Source organism: Vanellus vanellus (genome assembly GCF_965231255.1).
Source record: "Vanellus vanellus genome assembly, chromosome: 15".
Lineage (NCBI taxonomy): Eukaryota > Metazoa > Chordata > Aves > Charadriiformes > Charadriidae > Vanellus > Vanellus vanellus.
The window spans coordinates 13,632,137-13,649,670 of record NC_138920.1 but is presented as its reverse complement, the minus strand read 5'-3'; the positions used below and the strand labels follow the sequence as shown (position 1 = coordinate 13,649,670).

Genomic DNA, 17,534 nt, shown 5'->3' with positions numbered 1-17,534 from the left:
TAGAGAAGCAGTTTGCAGCCCCTTGTAATTGTCTGTTTTACATAGCCCGTGAAAAACGTCTGGGAGCTCTGGATTGTTGTTGCTATAAAAGGGATGGAAAGCTTCGGCTTGTAGGAGAATAAAGAAGCTGCCAGGCTGAATTAAGCAAGTTGCATGGTTAGTGCAATGTTCTGTGTTTAAATGGCAGTCGGTGTTGAGTGCCCAGCAGAAGGCACTGGAATTACTGCGGGAAATTGCCGTGAAGCTTCCCTGTCCTTGGGGAAGCTTCTCTTTCTTAATCCATCTTTTGGTTTGAGGCATGTGGATCAACTGGCTTCAGATTTATCTGCTGATGTAACTCGGAATATCCCTTTCATGTATCTGGTGCTGTTTTTTCCCCTTTCTAATCCTGGTAGGGTTTTAGAGTAAGTAACACCTGTAGCTTATGAAGCTCCAGTGGTGCATTGTGATAAGTGTTGTCTCAAGTTGACCAGGGGCTTATCTAATTACATTGCAAGACTGCAAGAAAGAGCACATCTTCTCTGCACCCTCCTTCCGTTTGTCCCTTGCTGCTCCCCCAACCCCAAATTCCCTCATTCTCTCTCCTTCTGACTTCTAATTTCTCATCTTTCAACTCTGGTTCCTCTCTCAAAGGTTTGTACAGCTGGGAGGGTTCTTTGGCCCAGGCAGTGGGCGCTGTTATTGTATTGCCTGATGACCATCAGTCCGTATTGGGCTGCTGCTCTAAAAATAAGAAGCATTTTTGTTTGATCGTAGCTGTGAAGTGCTCCTTTATGATGTGCTTGGTGCTGAGTTTCACACACTGCAGCTAGGCCAGTGCTGCATAGGTCTTGTTGGAGTTACTCCTCTTTGGCCTTGTCTGGCCTAATGTTTTTGGCAAGAAATTAACAACTACATTGAGAAAAAGATGCTGAGTGCATCTGTGATGGAATCATGTCAGCATTTTAAAGCTAATTTGGATTAGAGTGAGGTGTGAAGTTATCCTGAAATACCTATTGCACTTGCTGTTGGGTCAGTCTTATTCTGGGATAGGAATGCTTGTTCCAATTTAGCTTAATCCTTTTTCAAAGCTAACTAATCTAAACCAGGCCAAGGCACTCTTCTGGAACGTGCCAAAGTGTAGTTACTCAAAAGAAACCTGATGTGCAGAGAAACTCGTTGTCTATTCCTCTTTGTGGATACGGCTGTGCTGCTCTGTACAGAAACTGTATGGAGCTGTGGCTGTGTAGCACGTTTAGGTCAGTGAGGGGAACAGACCTAGAAAGAGAATAAAGGTTTTAGCTAGGCAGTCACTTTTATCAAAGGAATTTGGGCTATTTTTGAAAGCAAGAGGACCAGATCCTCCTCCTTTCCTGCACGAGTGGTGGTGTGAGCAGGTCTTTGCAAACCAGGTGAAAGCTGATCCTGCAGAACAGGGGTGAGGGTTCCTTGGCTGGTTCCCTGCGAAGCTCTGAACACTAGTGTTGATACAGAAGGTGATGGATGTGGGGAAGAGCAGGTTTATGCTCTAAATCCATGCTGTAGTTATGTAGGATTACAGCGTGCCTGTAATCACGGTCTGGTAAAGGCATACAGTGCCTGCTAATTAGGTAATGTCCCTATTTATGAGAAGAGATTTCTGCACCTCATTTCTGGTGGAAGAGTGCCACAGTGGAGAGAGAAAGCATTTTGCCTGCTGTTTTTAAAGAAGAGATTGAGATAATGGTGGTTCTGCTGTCAAAATCACGATCAGGTGTTTTAAAATGCCTGAAGGGAATGGGCAGCAGGCTTCAGGCTGTACTTGGCTGAGCCTGTTTCGTTTGCAGAAGCATTGCAGTGGGCATATCGAAGTGATAAATCACCGTAACATTCCTAACTGACTGGAGCTCAGTCGCAAGCTGAGTTGACGCGTGGAGGAGCGAGATGCCTTTCAGCGAACCGCTGCTTCACAGTAAATCCTATTCCGTGCGGGACTCGGAGGATATGTAGGGATCTGAAAAGCAGATGCTGTGAGTTCATCTGACTGAAACGGACCCTCAAGTTCAGTCACGATAACTTTTAACTCCCCACTGGCTCTTTCAAGAAACTTGGGAGTATGAAACTGGCATTGATGCGCTCCCTTTCTTTTCATGACTATTTGCTTCTGTCTGGGATGGAGGAAGGGGGAGAGAGGAGAGGTTGGTGGTGAGGTCGGTGATGAGGGTGCTGACATTATGAAAGAATATGGACTTTACACGGTAAAAAGCTGGAAACCGCAGCAGCATAGCAGTGGGCACAAGCAGATATGAAACATGATGCCCGGAGCTCCGACTCGGGGACTGACTGGGGAGGGTGAGGGGAGAATGCAGATGACGCATTTGATTTTTAAAAAAGTGGATAGTGTTGACAGAAACTCTATCTTGATTAAGGGCAGTAGGAAAGCATTTGATTCCAGCCATGTTTTGAGCTCAGTTACAGTTGGTTTTGGCTCTGATTCTTCTGTTTGCCTTCTTTGGGTCCTACCCTGACATCTTCACAGGCATGTAGCTGACACTTCTGTACTGACGTTCTTCCCCTTAACTATCACAATTCTGTGTGTGGGAACTGAGGACTTCTCAGGGCAGCCATCTTCGGAAGGGAGGGACAATGGTTTACTCTTGAACATTTTCTTATTTATGGAGCATACTGTCTGGGTTGAACTATGTGTGGTCTGCCTAGAAACAGATGGCTTAGGTCTGAGACTTTGTGGATTAAGAATATGCTGTTTTAGAGTTGGTTGGACTCATAAAAGCAAAGTTCAGGTGATTTCCTTAGGGAGTGTTTTATAACACATCCTCACGGGCTTTGCCTTGCAGCTGTGTGAGGCGTCATGAAAGCATGAAAACACCTTTGCAAAAGATTGTGTTATGATTAAAGGGTTTATAACTTTGTCACTGTCTTTATTCCTGTTCTGTTGAGTTTAATATCGCCTGTTGACACAGGGACTCCTCCTGCTGTCAGTGCTCCACTAATTAACTTCAGGGACTGTTCTTGACACAGTCACAGTACTTGGTTTGTTTACAGCCTGGCCAGTGTCGGGGTAGTGCAGTGGAATGCAGTAAGAATCCTACGCTGCCCTTCTTCTAATTTTTGCGCAGTAACAATACTCTACAGAACTCTGTTCCTGTTTTGGAAATCAATTTACTCTATAGAAGAGCATGTTTGTGTCATTAGTTCTTGTTTGCAGCCCTTCAGAGGGAGAAAGGCTGCACTTTGCGGTGCTCTGGGATCAACCTCATCATCAGGCTCTTGCCTCATAAATCTCTGCCTCCTCTTTGTTGTGTGTGGTGAGGGAGGGAAGGGCAAATCAGTCGCTCTCCGGAAAGCTTTGTACTTTACTTCCTGTTAAAAAATACAATTCAAGCACCTACAGGTACAAAGAAAACCTTCAAAACTCGATCTTTTTGGATACTTTTGAACTTGCAAATATAAACAGTGGTAAAATCTCCTTAGCTTTGCCAATCAGTAGTAGAATAAAAAACTGCATTGCTCATGAGGTGTTCCGTCTGAAGGCTGTGAATTACAAGACAGGAAAAGGTACCGAAGGTTGTCCCAGCATCTCTCTAGAAATTGTGCAGAGTAAGAGAGGTGAATGATTTAGCCAACACCTGCGTTGGGGTTTGGTATAACAGGTGACCAATGCTTGTTGTCTAAAGGACTGTAGCAGTGCAAGCAGAGGAATCACGGGGACAGTGAGAAGGTGAAGATGTCTCGCCCAGAATCTCGCTATTCCTTTGATGTCCCAAACCCTTGCATCAACTTTGCGTCTCTAAGTGATGATGATGTACACAATCCAGACTCCTGGTTTGGTAAGTTGCTTTTAACTCCTTGATTTGTTTTCTCTTTGGGTGAGGGCTTGGCGTGATCCTTGTTTTGGGCCTGACTTCGGTGCCAATGGATTAGTCATGTTGTTAAATACATCATTCATTATGCTTAGGGTTTCTTCTTTTGTTGTTGTATTTAAACTTTGATTGTCATCTGTAACTTGACAGATGACTTTAACATCATAATGAGATTCCGAGGTATTGTTAAAAATTCCTAACATAGTATGTTTAGTGAAAGTCTCTTTTTCCTCACAGACCAAAAAGCCAATCTGGAGAATATCCCTCCTGCAGAAAATCTGGCAAAGGTCTCGCAGAACAGCCTTGCTTTCTTAAAGCCTGATATTCTGTCTTCTGTCACATCACAAGGAATAACAATGAGTAAGCTGGCATGGTATGGGGTGGGGAGAGAATAAATTTTACCTGCCTTTCACTGGCTAAATGGAAAGGCCCCAGTCTGGCTTCTGTGGGACTGTCTTCATGTATTGTTTTCTAGCAAGGTCTCGTGTGGTTTCACTTTAGCATTCTTCTGTGTGTGTGTATATATATGAGCTGACATTTGTCACTGTTCTCAGGTGAAAGCCATGATGAAGAGGATGGACAAGCAGAAGGCATGGAGACCAACGTGGTTCCTCAGAATATTGTTGGATCCTTGGAGAGCTGGAGAGCTGCTGCTCCTGCAGAGGCCTCTCAAAGGTGAAATACTTGTATTCTGTTTGCATGAAGATTGATGACGGTGTAACTTGCTCTCAGGATCTAGCTGTTCTTGGGTCATCCTATGGGTCTGAAGTTTTCCAGTGCAGAGATTGTGTATTGGGACAGCTGATCTGCTTCCTAAGCTGGTGGGACAATTTCTAGGGGTGGAAATGTAATGCAGTGTCTCACATACTTCCCAAATGAGACTTGGTAGCACTAGGAGCTTCTGGAATGTGAGGATATCTGAAACTGAAGTGGCTTATAAGGTTTCTTTGTTTATATCTGCCTGAGATGGGCAGACCTCGTTCTAGATATGAATGCAAGAGGCTGTGTATGCTCATGTATACTAAGAAATATTAAGTTTATGGATTGTTAAACTTAAGTAATTCACGCTGCATTTGGATTGTTGTGTTAAACACACAATTTGCCTAAGGGGGTGTGTTGGTATTAGGTGACACACTGACATAAAAAGTGTTATACAGATCGTGTCTTCTCAGACCCATGGGAAAGCTAACCTCCATTTTCTATTCTACTCTAGACCAGGTAGAAGACAGGGTACAAAGCAGAGAAAAACACAGCAACGCAAACAGCCAGCTAGAATCAAAGTGGAGAGAAATGCTAATGCCTTGGTTAATAAGGAAGAGGTTCCACCCCTGAAAAAAATGAGAATGTAAGTCATCAAAGTACTTGTGTTTGGGGCTGGAAAGGGGAATAAAACTGTTTCTTTGGAAAGGATTTCCACTTGTCTGAGAGGGTTCTCAAAGGAAGATTAGGGGGAGGTGTCTGAAACCTGATTCCTGGTACTGGTTTCATAAGCAAGAAGAAACGGCTGTAAGACCTGAAGGAATTGCTCTATTTGGAGGTAGAGATGTGAATGAAATAAGCTTGGGTTTCTTAAGCTTCTTGCTTCATACTTGGCGTCTGTCAGCTAGCTTTAAATTTGGCTTAACTTGTCTATCAGGAAGTCATCAGGCAGTCATAAGCTGTGAAAGAGTTGCAGCTAAAATATTTCTCAAATTAGTTTAACCACTAAGATATCATATGGTGATAAGCTTGAGGTCAGGAAATTGAAGTGCTGTCTTGCAAACACTGCTGTACCTAGACGAACTACAGTACACCTACCTCCTCAAGAAAACCTTAAGTTCCAAAAACTCAGTAATTCATCTTCCCTTCTACAGCCTTAGAGTACCAGGGAAAACTAGACGATCTATACCTGGGCCTGTGGTGAGGTAAGGCCAGTCTGGCATGCATTAGAACTTGCCAGGTGTTGGGATTTTATGCACAGTGGTGAGAACTGCAGGTGATCTTTCATTTAGAGCACAGTTAACTAGAGTGGCTTGTTTAATAACTTGTTACCTTAGTTCTAGCAGCAGAGAGAAGCTGACAGAAGTAACCACGAAGAGAGAGCCTCTGCAGAATCCTGACCTCTCCCCAGGGAGAGGGAAAAGCGAACTGACCGTGCCCTCCAAGCCAACAATGTTAAAGTACGTAGCTTTCTTGTGACTTGTCTTTGCTAATCACAGTTGATTTAGGTGACAGCCCTGGCTAGAGTGTTTTCAGCTTCAACTTAGCATGTGATGGTATCATATTTAGTAAACACCAGATCAAGGCAACAATATTAGGATGAAATGTACTTCACCATCCGATCCTGTGTAAAGGAAAGCTTTTGCTTTTAATTTGAGGAAAGAGTTGGTCTTGCTAATGGATGAAGCATGCATACAGCAAATGTGTGTGCAGGATAGCAGTTAGCTACAAGCTTTCTTGAGGAAACAAAATCCAAACAGATCTCTTCTACAGTGTATACTTTTATAATGAATGATGCGCTTCTACAATGAAGTCAGATATAAGCATATTCCATTGCATAAACATCATGCTGTGAACCATTGAAGCAGGGAGGCATATCTCAGTCTTTAACATGCTTCTGCAGGAAGACCAATGTTTCTGTCAAGCTGAAGAGTACAGAGGAGCAGGAGCTGGAGAAGATGCAGCAGTTGCAGCGGGAGGTTATGGAGCTGCGGAAGAGGAATGAGGAGTCTCTAAAAGCAGCTATTGCTGGAGCAGGTGGGCTCTAGTTGAATTGCAAATTGAAGCTGTACTGGGCTCAGCTGGAGAGCACTGCATAGAGCTGTACGAGTACCTGTAAAAACATTCAGATTTTATAACAAATATTAGGATTAGGAGGCTTTTAATGTAGATCAGCCCCTAAACTGCCTGGAAATAAGTTGGTTTGGTTTTGTCATGTTTTGAAGGGTTATAGATGAGGTGTCTAAAAACTGTTCAACTTACTAGAAAGTAAATGCCTTCCCTGCCCCCCCCGCCACCTCCTCAGTCCCCCACTCCAAAAGGCTTCCCGATCTTACATGCTCTTTTTCTTTAGGACAACCTGTGAAGAGAACTGTTGGTCAAGTAACAAAGCCAATTGACTTCCACTTCTGCACGGAGAGTAGAATTAAACAACATGTGGAAAGCCAGCCTGGGAATGAGTACAAGGAACTGGATTTTGCAGCGGTACTGAGAAAGCATCCTCCTTCTCCGGTGAGAACTAGAATATTGCTGTAGTCAGCTGACTAATTCTTGACATCACCTTCTTTCTGCTTTTGCAACACACGGGCTGCTGGTAACCCGCAAAGAGGGTTACCATAGGAGAGGCGAGCGTTGTGCAAACGTAACTGTTAGCTCATGACGTATCTGCATTGCCACAAGACTCTAAAGGGCCCTTTAATGTCATATCTACTGGTTGTTACACTTCATGCTTTAATCTTCCACTCCATACAGTATCCCAGACTAGCTTGTGCATGTTCAGAAGGTTAAGACTTATGTCTAATGTTAAGTGTTATCCCCTTTTCAATAAGGGGAAGAGACATACTGTGAATCAGTGGGGAAAGGAAATGTCATCAAAGCATCCTGTGTTAAATGGCCATAATGACTGTAGTTTTTTGTCTCCAGGTGCGAATGCCAAAGGGACCCACTATCCCCAAACCTTTCAACCTGTCCCAGGGAAACAAAAGAAAACTTGAAGAAACCGCATCAGAATATGTGTCCCTTGCTGAGCAGGTAGAAGCATTCCAAAAACGCACGCCCTCTCGTTACCATTTGAGGAGCAGGAAATCTGATGAAGGTGAGCCGTCCTGGCTATGTCCAGCCAGGAGGCTGTCCACAGAGATGGTGGTAGAGCAAGAACGATGCTTTGACTGCTCGACTGAGCAAACAATGGGTGTCTGTTGCAGGCCTTGTCATTAACTGCTAGTCTCTGTGACTTGAATTTATAGGCCCAGTTCCAGGAAAGGTGGTGAAGGCTCGGATTACAAACCCTAAAACACCAGTGCTCCTAACAAAGCAGCGCTTCAGACCTGTCACCTGCAAAACTACAGCAGAGTTAGAAGCAGAGGAATTGGAAAAAATTCAACAGTAAGTAAAAGTTTACTTTAATCCTCCAAGAGAGAATTGTACCACACTGGAAACACTTCTCAGGAATACCATTTTTGCATAAAAGAATGAGTAGCATAAAAACATTGAGATTCTTTTAGCTTGTGCATAATCCTATGGCCCTGATCATAGGGATGTGAAAAGTAACCAATTCATTCTGAAGAAAGTGCTCTTAGGAGAGCTGATCTTGGCTTGGGCACAGCTTATGATTAGTAAAGCGAACCAAGTATAGCAGTACAGCCTGCGTACACTTCAAAACTCTCCTCTAGACAAAGTTTTGGATTTCCAAACAAGGTTTTCCTTAGCGTCCTGCTGTTTCAAAAGCAAAGGAGGAGTTGCTAACTAGAGCTGTGCACTATGTAACTTGTGTGTGTGGCACAACTGCTTCTGTACCTGAGTGTATTGCTCTTTTGTGCTGTGAGAGAAGCCATTTACTAGAAGCTGCATCTTGCCATGTACAATATGTGGTGACTCTCTTGTCTTTTCTGTGTAGGTACAAATTCAAAGCACGAGAACTCGATCACAAAATCTTTGAGGGTGGACCACTCCTGCCCAAGAAACCCCCTGTGAAGGAACTCACGCAACCCATTGGCTTTGAGTTGGAAATAGAAAAAAGGATTCAGGAGCGTGAGAGTAAGAAGCAGCAGGAGGAAGAGCACTTTGAATTCCATTCCAGGCCATGTCCAACGAAAATCCTGGAGGACATTGTGGTAAGAAGTTTAGTAATACTTAGACCTGGGAATTAGGACTGAGGTGGAAATTAGCTTCGAAATGTCTGTAGCGATGTTGCACTATGTATTTAATAATCTTCAGTAAACACTATCTGTCATTAGGTAAGGATTGCAATGAGTACACACTGTGCTATGCTACACTGTTTCTCTAGCACTTTTTTTTGGTACTTGAGCTTGGGTAACTCTTTACCGGCTCTTCTGAACAGGGTGTTCCAGAGAAGAAAGCGCTTCCTGTTACAGTCCCCAAGTCTCCAGTCTTCACCTTGAAAAGCAGAACCCGAGTGTCTGGTAAAGATGAAGAAAAGGTAACTATTGTGAATGGGCTGTAGTCAAGCGTTCTGATCCCACCACGGTGACTGCCTTGATCGGCCTGCCATACCTCTGCCAGTTGGGTGTGATGTTCTGGTTCAGTTAGCCCCTTCCCTCCTGTTATGCAGTTCTTCCAGTGGTCATCTTTCTCTGTGCCATTCCTTTCTAACGATGTGGTTGCTGGTACTCATTTTACAGAAACTGAATTCTCATACAAAATGAAATAACTCAATTAAGACACGAGGGCACTGACTTGGGTTTCTGAGGTGTTGCTGCTATGAATGAGGGAAGTGAACTGCTTAAATTTCTAAAGGACACTGCCCTTCCCTATTCTGTTATTGAGAAGGGCAGATATTGCACATGACCTTTCTTTTTCCGGCAGTCACTCTAGATCCCTGGAGGTGGGCAGCAGGATTCAGAATGCCTCCAGTCCTTCCTCCCTGTCCTCTTGTGAAGAGGATGTTAAAAAATTGCAGTCTGATTTGGATGAGTACTAGAACTGATAATGGTTTGGAAAGAGGAAGAACTTGCCTGTGGTTCAGGATGCCTGTAAATTGGTACTCTTCTGAATTACTAATTTCTGCAGTGTCCAGAGTTTTTGCTTGATGCTGTTGTGACCCTTCTTAAAAGAACTCTAGTATTCATGGTATTTTTGGCAGGAGTTACAACCTTCCTACAAAACCAAATAATCTGGTGCTGTGTCAGATCCTAACATTAATATTCCTTTAGGAAAAAGAAGTGGTCCCCGTGATCAAAGCTAACCCTATGCCACACTATGGAGTGCCCTTCAAACCTAAAATGCCAGAGCAGAGGCATGTGGAAGTTTGTCCCTTCTCTTTCGATGCTCGTGACAGAGAGCGGCAAATACAAAAAGAGAAAAAAATAGAAGAATTGCAGAAAGAAGAGGTAAGAACTAAAAGCTACCTTGACTTCCACTCCTTAAGTAAAAAGGGTATGGCAGGACTCAGGACTTGCCTCTTGCTGTTGGCTGTTTAAACTTCCAAAGCTTTCTGCCTTTGAGGAAAGGGCAAGAAATATTTCAAATTGTTTCTTTCAGGTGCCGAAGTTCAAAGCGTTACCTCTACCTTACTTTGACCATGTTAAGCTGCCAGAAAAGAAGGTCAAAAACCCAACTCAACCTGAACCGTTCAATCTGCAGGTTGATGAACGGGGAGCTGCCAAGCTACAGAGCTGGAAACAGCAGGTAGGATGGAAAGGATAACGGGTATGACTAGACTTAAAGCAGCTAGTCGAGTTGTCATTGACTTCAGAAAATGTCCTGCTTGAGTTGAATCAGCATCTGAGTTTGAGCAATGAATTATCTTGTCCTTGGCATGAGACTTGAGGATTGTTTGTTGTTTCTCCCTTTATGGTAAGTAATGGGATTTACCACAACTGCGTGAACAGCTATTGGGGTATTTTCTACACAGCAACTATGTGCAGCTGGATCCCTTTGACCATCTCTGTGCTTGGGGATTTATTGACATAGAAATAATATACTGCTTTTCTCATGTGAAGTCTGCAGTGGACACCTGAAATCTTCTTCAGGCTATTAACTAGCAGGCAACAAGTGACACAACTTCTTGGCTTTAATGTAATTTTCTATGCAAGTGATTTGATCTAAGTCAACCCGACTTTTCCAGTGTTGGGAGTGCTGTGAAGTCTATGTGGGGGGATTGGTCTTTTTCTTATGCCTGGCACTTGATGGGCTCTCTTCTCTTGCAGCTTAAAGAAGACTTGAAAAGGCAGAAAGAGGCGGCATGTTTTAAAGCTCGTCCCAACACAGTGGTGTACCAGGAGCCTTTTGTGCCTAAAAAGGAAAATATGCTTTTATCAGGTGGAGTTACAAGTACTTGCTACACAGGCTTGGCTGATAACTCAGAACTGATGCAACTAAATGATGTTTAGACTGGCTGTTGCCTCTTCTTTATCAGCACAGCCACTAGTGCCCTGCACTTAATCAACTAATTCCCTAACAGCATGTGTCCCCAGGGAGCGGAGGAGTTTCCTCTCTACTGCCACCCTGTCCTGCACTAACATGGCAGCTGTATTTAACAGCTATGCTACAATTGGCAGATGATTGATGTGTGTTAGCTTGGGATAAGGGTAAATAGTATGCAAGGAGCTCCCTGTAGAGACAGCTGGCATTTCTGCAGCAGCTGTCAGTCTTTTCCTCCCATATCTAATGAGATTAAGGCATCTACAGGTTAGGGTAAACTAACCATTGTAGGGTATAGAACCAGCCAAAAATTTGTTTGTACTAACAACTGTGTGCTTGCTCCCTCCTATGAGAACACCCGTGATGGGGTAATGTCTGCGTTAACACTGCTCACATTTGGGCGTAAGGTTTTCTCTTTTCCTGAAGCCTGGAGGTATCTATTAACTCCCCTTGCATGGTGAAGCGCTCCAGAGGGAGGCTTCCACTTGACGCTAGTACTGCTCTGCTTTACCTGACTGTCTGCACCAATGTTATCTCCTCTATTTCTAAACTTAGAGAGCCTTTCTGGTTCCATAGTTCCTGAAAGCTTTGAGCTGGCAACAGAGAAAAGAGCTAAAGAAAGGCAAGAATTTGAAAAACGATTGGCAGATAAAGAAGCCATAAGGGAGAGGCATCAGGAGCAGGTCAGACAGCAACAAGAGGAGCGTGAAAAGGAAGAAGTTGCTAAGCTAAGACAAGAACTGGTAAGTGAGCTATTTCTGAACTGGGGCTGTAAAGTAACCCAAAGGGATGTGTGAATATACTAAATGAGCTAATGTCAATGTTGAGCTGCATTAAGACTGTCTTTTCAAGTTTCCCTCTTGCAAACTGACTCTTCATTAACTTTACAGCTGGTCTTTAAAAAAAAATAAAACCCCCAAAACAAACAAAAAAAGGCAGCCCTGCTGAGATGACTGATTTTTGGAGCTGTGTGCATGTAGTCCTTGGAGCAGAATGAACTTTGTAAATCCACAACCCCAAAGTGTGCCTTGCATGTTCCTGGTGGCTCACTCCAGTGTGGTAGTCGTATAGACAGATGCCTGCCTTCATCCTACCGATGGCTCGCCTACAGGTTTCAGCTTCATCATAACTGCAACCACTTGCTTCATTTTGTCCTTGATTTATTTCATTTATTTCCTTTTTTTTTTTTTTTTTTACAGGTTCACAAGGCAAACCCAATACGCAAATACCGCAGCGTAGAAGTGAAGCCCAGTGATCAGCCACTGACTATGCCGAAGTCTCCCAACTTTTCAGACAGATTCCGGTGCTGATATGCATCAATGTGATAGTAGGAGGGAGATCCCATCCCTCTCCACTCTCTTGATAGGCAGAGAGGGAATAGTTGTTTTTATGTGACTGCTCAGTCTCAATTCCCATACTTTGTTCCATTTATTGTTATATTGGGTAGTTTAACTCCACCTGAGGCAGGTGGCTGAGGCACGGCATTCAGGCAGTGCCATACGGCCTCGCTTCACATCTAGACGTCTTTTTCTCTAAAGACTAAGCCAGGTTTTATATTGTATACAAATATTGTGTACCTAAACTAAATAAAAATTCCCAATCTGATCGCTGTCTCTTAGTAGTGGGCCCAATCCCTTTCCTGCAGAAGAATTTTTGATAAAGAGCACTCTGTGAACATACAAGGATGTGTGCATCTGGAAGAGCTGGCTTGTCTTTGTACATCTAAGTATTTATTGGTTTCAAGTGTCTTTCTCAGACTTTTAGTCTGTATTATGTTTGATTATGTTAAGTAATGTGGCTTCTGCAAGCTGGCATATTGCAGGTCTGATCCTTCTTGTTGATGTTTAGACAAGTGCTAATGTGAATCTTGCCCACACTTTAATGTAGTTTGCTGTGTGTATTATATTAGAGCATTAAACCTTCTGCTGTTTTATAACTGAAGTTGTTCTATTTGGGGAACCACTTAACTGGCAAATGACTTGCTGTAAGCAGCCTCCCTGGCTCCTTCCAGCACAGTTCTCTCAACTAAAGAAACATCATCTCCTAGCCAGTGTAGCATGGTGAGCAGAACTGAATATAGACCAAGTGCTCTAATGTGCTGGAGGACAAAACTTCCAGCATTGTAAAAGAGGTGATCAAATTGAGATTAAAATTTACCTTAGTGTTGTGATGTGATTTCTTACCTTCTAAGACTCTGTTTAGGCCTTTCCTTGGGCTTCTCTTAACAAGAAAGGTAACTCCAAAAGGCTGTGTGAGGGCAAGAAGGGATTGGGGAGGGATGCAACTACTCCAAATGAGGCCACTCGGATACCACTGCTGCCTGCTGAAATGTCCGTGTTGCTGTTACCTGTTCTAACACAGGTGATTGTGTGGTGCTGTTTCCTGAGCTGAAAAGGGACTTGGGGGGGAGGCTGGTATGGCGAATGACTGGAGCTCTGCTTGAAGCTGTTGGCAGAAAGAATGAGAGCAAGCACTCTTAGTTCATGCTTGGGAATTCGTGAAGCTCTTCGGGCTGGCTTGGTTTCTTATGGCTGTAATGACATTGAGAGAGGCTTTGCCTCTCCCATGTTTATGGGTCTCTATTGCTTGCTGGAACCTCTGTGAGCTGCGCTGCTCTCTGTGCTGTTTTGAGCATGGGAAACTTAGAATTAATGTGTCCAGGTAGGACGAACTATTGCTTGTTTGGGAGTTATGGCAAACATTTACTTTCATTTCCTCTGAATTTGGATACCATTGGAGAAGTATTCTTAGAGTCTGTGGCCTTTTATTCAGATTTTCGTTTGGGTGGAGAAGAGAAGGGAGTTCAAACTTATTAGGTGTTGGCTTCCAGCCCAGGAGTATGGTACTGTCTCATTATCCTTGCCAAAATGTATCAAGCAATTGCTAGTTTTACTCCTAATCTGAGAGATGACAGAGGCAGAAAAGCCTCGGAGAGCTAAATTCAAAGACAAACATTCATTGTACCTGAGAACGATGTTTCTGCAGGGATTCTCCAAAAAAGTGCAGCGCTCGAGGGATATCATTGCAGAACAGCAGCTGCAGTCCGCTGCTGGCAGCGAGCAAGCGTTTTGTACGGATGTGCTGAACTTCAGTGCTTCAAAGAGCCCCAGCCTCAAACTCCTACTCCGCTTGGATTAAGAGAGGAAAAGTCGCCCCCACTGAAATGTAAGGATTCTTTAAAAAAATAAAGGTATTGTGCAGTTAATAACTGAGGATCTGGAGAGCAATGTGTTTTGAGGAAATGTGGTACTAAAGGATGTGACACCGTGTGAGAGCGCGGCCTCTTCAAAACGGTGAGCTAAGAGACGGCTCCTTTTTGCCAGTTTCGGCTTTTCTTTCCTTTCTCTTGAGGATCTTTACATGATGATGGCAGAACTGGGCCTGAAAGGTTGACCCAGTCCTGCAAGATGCCATCAGCAGCATTTTGCTGACTTTGCTGGTAGCTCCATGTTGCTGAGCTGAGCGTAATGAGCGACCATCGGCAGCAACAGCCTGGCCAAAAGGCTGTTTGTCACAGGTAACTTCACAGCGCTGCTCGTGTACAATTTACAGGAATGACTGGAGCAAGAGGAACTTGTAAGCATCCTCTTGAAAACTAAGATCTGCGTGGATCCAGCCGAAGGTGTGCAGATTTTCCCTCATCCCGCATTAGCCTTATTCCTGTCACAGTGGAGCTGTTCCGTGTGATCTGCTGGGTGAGGACGTGGCAGGACCTTGAATGGGCAGTCAAGAAAACTTCTGCAGCTTTGAGCGCAGGGTCCTCTGGAGCAGGCAGCGTGAGGGCAGCAGGAGCAGCAAATATTTATGGCGAGTCAGAGGAAAGCCTGAATGATGATGAGCTGGGGAAGAATGTAAAGGCAAGCAAGATAACAAGGCTGCTGAGCTGCAGCAGATATCGATCCCTGAAGGAAGGAGCAACTGGATTTCTGTGACAGCCCTACATGGCCTCTGCTTCAGACCTGAGGAAGGGTTTCTATGCCTGACAGCTTGTCAGTTTTTTCCCCAACGGTATCATTGGGTCTAATAAAAGATATTACCTCTTCCCGCAACCACAGCCTCTTATATTCCTCCCACACTGCAGACTTAGTGAAAGGGAGCCCATGGCTGCCGTGCCCTGCAAGGGTATCGGGCATTTGGCAGAGGTCTTGGAGTCATCCGGGGGATTCTCACAGGCTGGGGGGTGGCGGGTGGTTAGTGTAACCTGCCCTCTTAATTAGGGGGAAGTGTTGGCATGCTGGAAAAACTGCTCTAATGTAGAAAATGGGTAAATGATCGGTGTCCTGGAGGAGCTGAATGTTAATGAGGATGGGGTTCAGCTAAGGCTTCAACAGGGAAATGGTGGCAGGTGATTTTCCCAGTCCCAGTAGAGTAGAAGTGAGAGAATAAAGTTACAGGACTGAAGCAGGAGACCGGGATTTAATCACACGCCTTTAGAGTCAGGGCAGGCTGACAAGCTGATATAAAATCAGTATTCTTGCTGTGTGGATTTTGCAAAAACATTCCTGTATTCAAGAACTCAAAACTCATCACCTCTATGAGTGTGCCTTCAGGGCAAGTGGGGGCTGGAAGGAGAGGTGATCATGGGCACAAAGTCTTTCTCTGATACATTTCTAGTTAAGTTGTTACCAGAGTAATTTGCTGAGAGCTGGAACTTAAAAGGCAGCCAAAGTTTTTCTGGACTCTTATGTTGCAAGATCTTATTAGCTGGTGAATGAGATTCTTATCAAAAGGCCTGATGATGCTCTCAAAACCACAGCTTTGGTTCTCACTGGCCTCTCTGCTGGGATACCTTGTTGGCTGCCAGTGTGGCCTGGCATGAAGCTGGCAAGGGCATCCTCTGCGTGGGCAGGTCCTGGTGATTCGGATCCACGCTTGGTGCTCCCTGGTGTCGCTGCTGGTGGCCACGTTGCTGTCCTTGAGCTGTTACATGGCTCTGGAAGCTCTTTTGATGATGATGAGACTTTTCCCTGTCTCTTCCCATCACCTTGATGGGACTTGTCACGACATAAGCACAGCTCATCTGGGGAAGTCCTGGGTGCTGATGGAAGCAGTTAAGCTGCCGACTGTGTGCCCAGGCTGGTCCCCACTGGGACAGGCAGGCTGGCTGGCTTGTGTTACAGTGGCATGGCCGGGATTCAGGTGGGGATGTTGTTCTCGCCTGCCCTGCTGCTCGATTTAGACTGGGTATAGGGTTTCCTGGAGAACAGGCAGGGCTTGGCTGCGTGGAGAGTCTCCCTTACCCGTGAAAAGCATAAAGGTTAAAGTGTGCTGCCCAAGTTGTGACAACCGTGTAGCTAGGGAACTGGCGTGCTTGGTGCTTTGCCAGATATCCTCAGGACAGGCTGTTTTCCAGCTGCAGCCAACGTAGACTCTGGCTTAACTTCCTGAATGGGGAGGAAAAAAAAAAAAAGAAACCACAACCACCCCAGCCTAAGAAATCTTGGTGGTGGTTGGTTTGGTTCTGTGCTCTGCAGAGAGCTGGAGCGCTGTGCTGGTGATTGGGGTGTGGGGGTTTTGGACTAAGGCATCCGAAATCCTGGTGTACGGCAGCCATTGCCCTACTTGCAGTACTACAAATCTTTCTTGCGAGGGGACTGTCTTTGTGGGCAAAGAGAAATAAACCAAATTTTGTCTTGTAACAGTACCAAACTAGGGAACAGTCATCCTTCACATGCACTGCCTTTGGAGGACAATTTCCATGGCTGTGGCCGCAGTGTCTGCTCTCAACTTTGCTTCCTCACCTTGTCCCAAGTCTTCACGCCTGGACACCAACCCTGATGCCCAGTGAGCGTGTAAGATTGCAAGCGCCCCAGGGAGGCTGGCCGGCTTCCAGGCCGGCGCTCCCGCTCTCCTTGGAGAATTTTATCCCAGCTTCCACTGCACCAACCCCTCCGAGGGGGCTGCGGGGCATGGCTGCGGCACGTGGGCTCCTGCTCCCCTGCCTAGTGAGTGGATGTGGTCCTTCCCCACGAGGCTTGCTGTGAGGGTGCAGAGCCCAGAGGCTGGCGGAGAGGTGGCAGTGTGTGTCCAAAGTGGCATTGGTGGCTTCCAGGTGCCTGGCAGCCCTCGGACAGAGAAAGGGAGAGACAATTCCAAACTGTACGTTGGCGATGACAGTTGGTGGGCAGAGTCCCCACTGCCTGAGGCACGATGTCTCACCAGTTATTCCTGCTGGTGTGTACTGCAGAGGCTGAGTTGGGGGGACTCCTGCTTGCCATGGGAGCAGTGGCTGTGCCAGGAATGGGTGGTGTGGGGGCTGGTGATTCTCCAACCTCTGCATGTACACAACTACATCGGTGCTGCTGGTCAGAGCTGCGTGCCTGCTCCTGCGTGATCTGTTGGTTCTCATCACATTCCAGGTTCTGCCCTTGGTCTTGGGAAGAGGAAGACTCTCCAGCACGGACCCAGGCTCACTGAAGGCACAAATCTGAGCTGTGAGGGCCAGAGTGGGAGAGCCCAGTGCCTGCTCAGGAGCCTCCAGCTGCGTCCAGCCGAGCAAGCATTGCTCTTGCATTGAGGTGGCGGTGGACGCCTGAGGTACTTCTGCCACCGCGCTGTTGCTGAGGGGCTGCTGGGTTTGTTGTCAGGACTAGCTGGGCTCCAGAGGAGGCAGCT

The 17,534-nt window shown here is 45.4% G+C and overlaps 1 protein-coding gene across 1 annotated transcript; it reads left to right on the top strand.

The window, feature by feature from the left end:
* Nucleotides 1-3,703: 3,703 nt before the first annotated feature.
* Nucleotides 3,704-12,848, top strand: TPX2 (TPX2 microtubule nucleation factor; the record flags this gene model as incomplete). Its single annotated transcript, XM_082490993.1, has 16 exons — nt 3,704-3,806; nt 4,077-4,199; nt 4,394-4,514; nt 5,053-5,184; nt 5,876-5,998; nt 6,442-6,575; nt 6,892-7,049; nt 7,461-7,632; nt 7,784-7,922; nt 8,434-8,650; nt 8,878-8,976; nt 9,710-9,886; nt 10,038-10,184; nt 10,706-10,817; nt 11,475-11,662; nt 12,119-12,848. The coding sequence occupies 16 exons, from the start codon at nt 3,704-3,706 to the stop codon at nt 12,227-12,229; spliced, it is 2,256 nt and encodes a 751-aa protein (XP_082347119.1). The 3' UTR covers nt 12,230-12,848.
* Nucleotides 12,849-17,534: the final 4,686 nt, after the last annotated feature.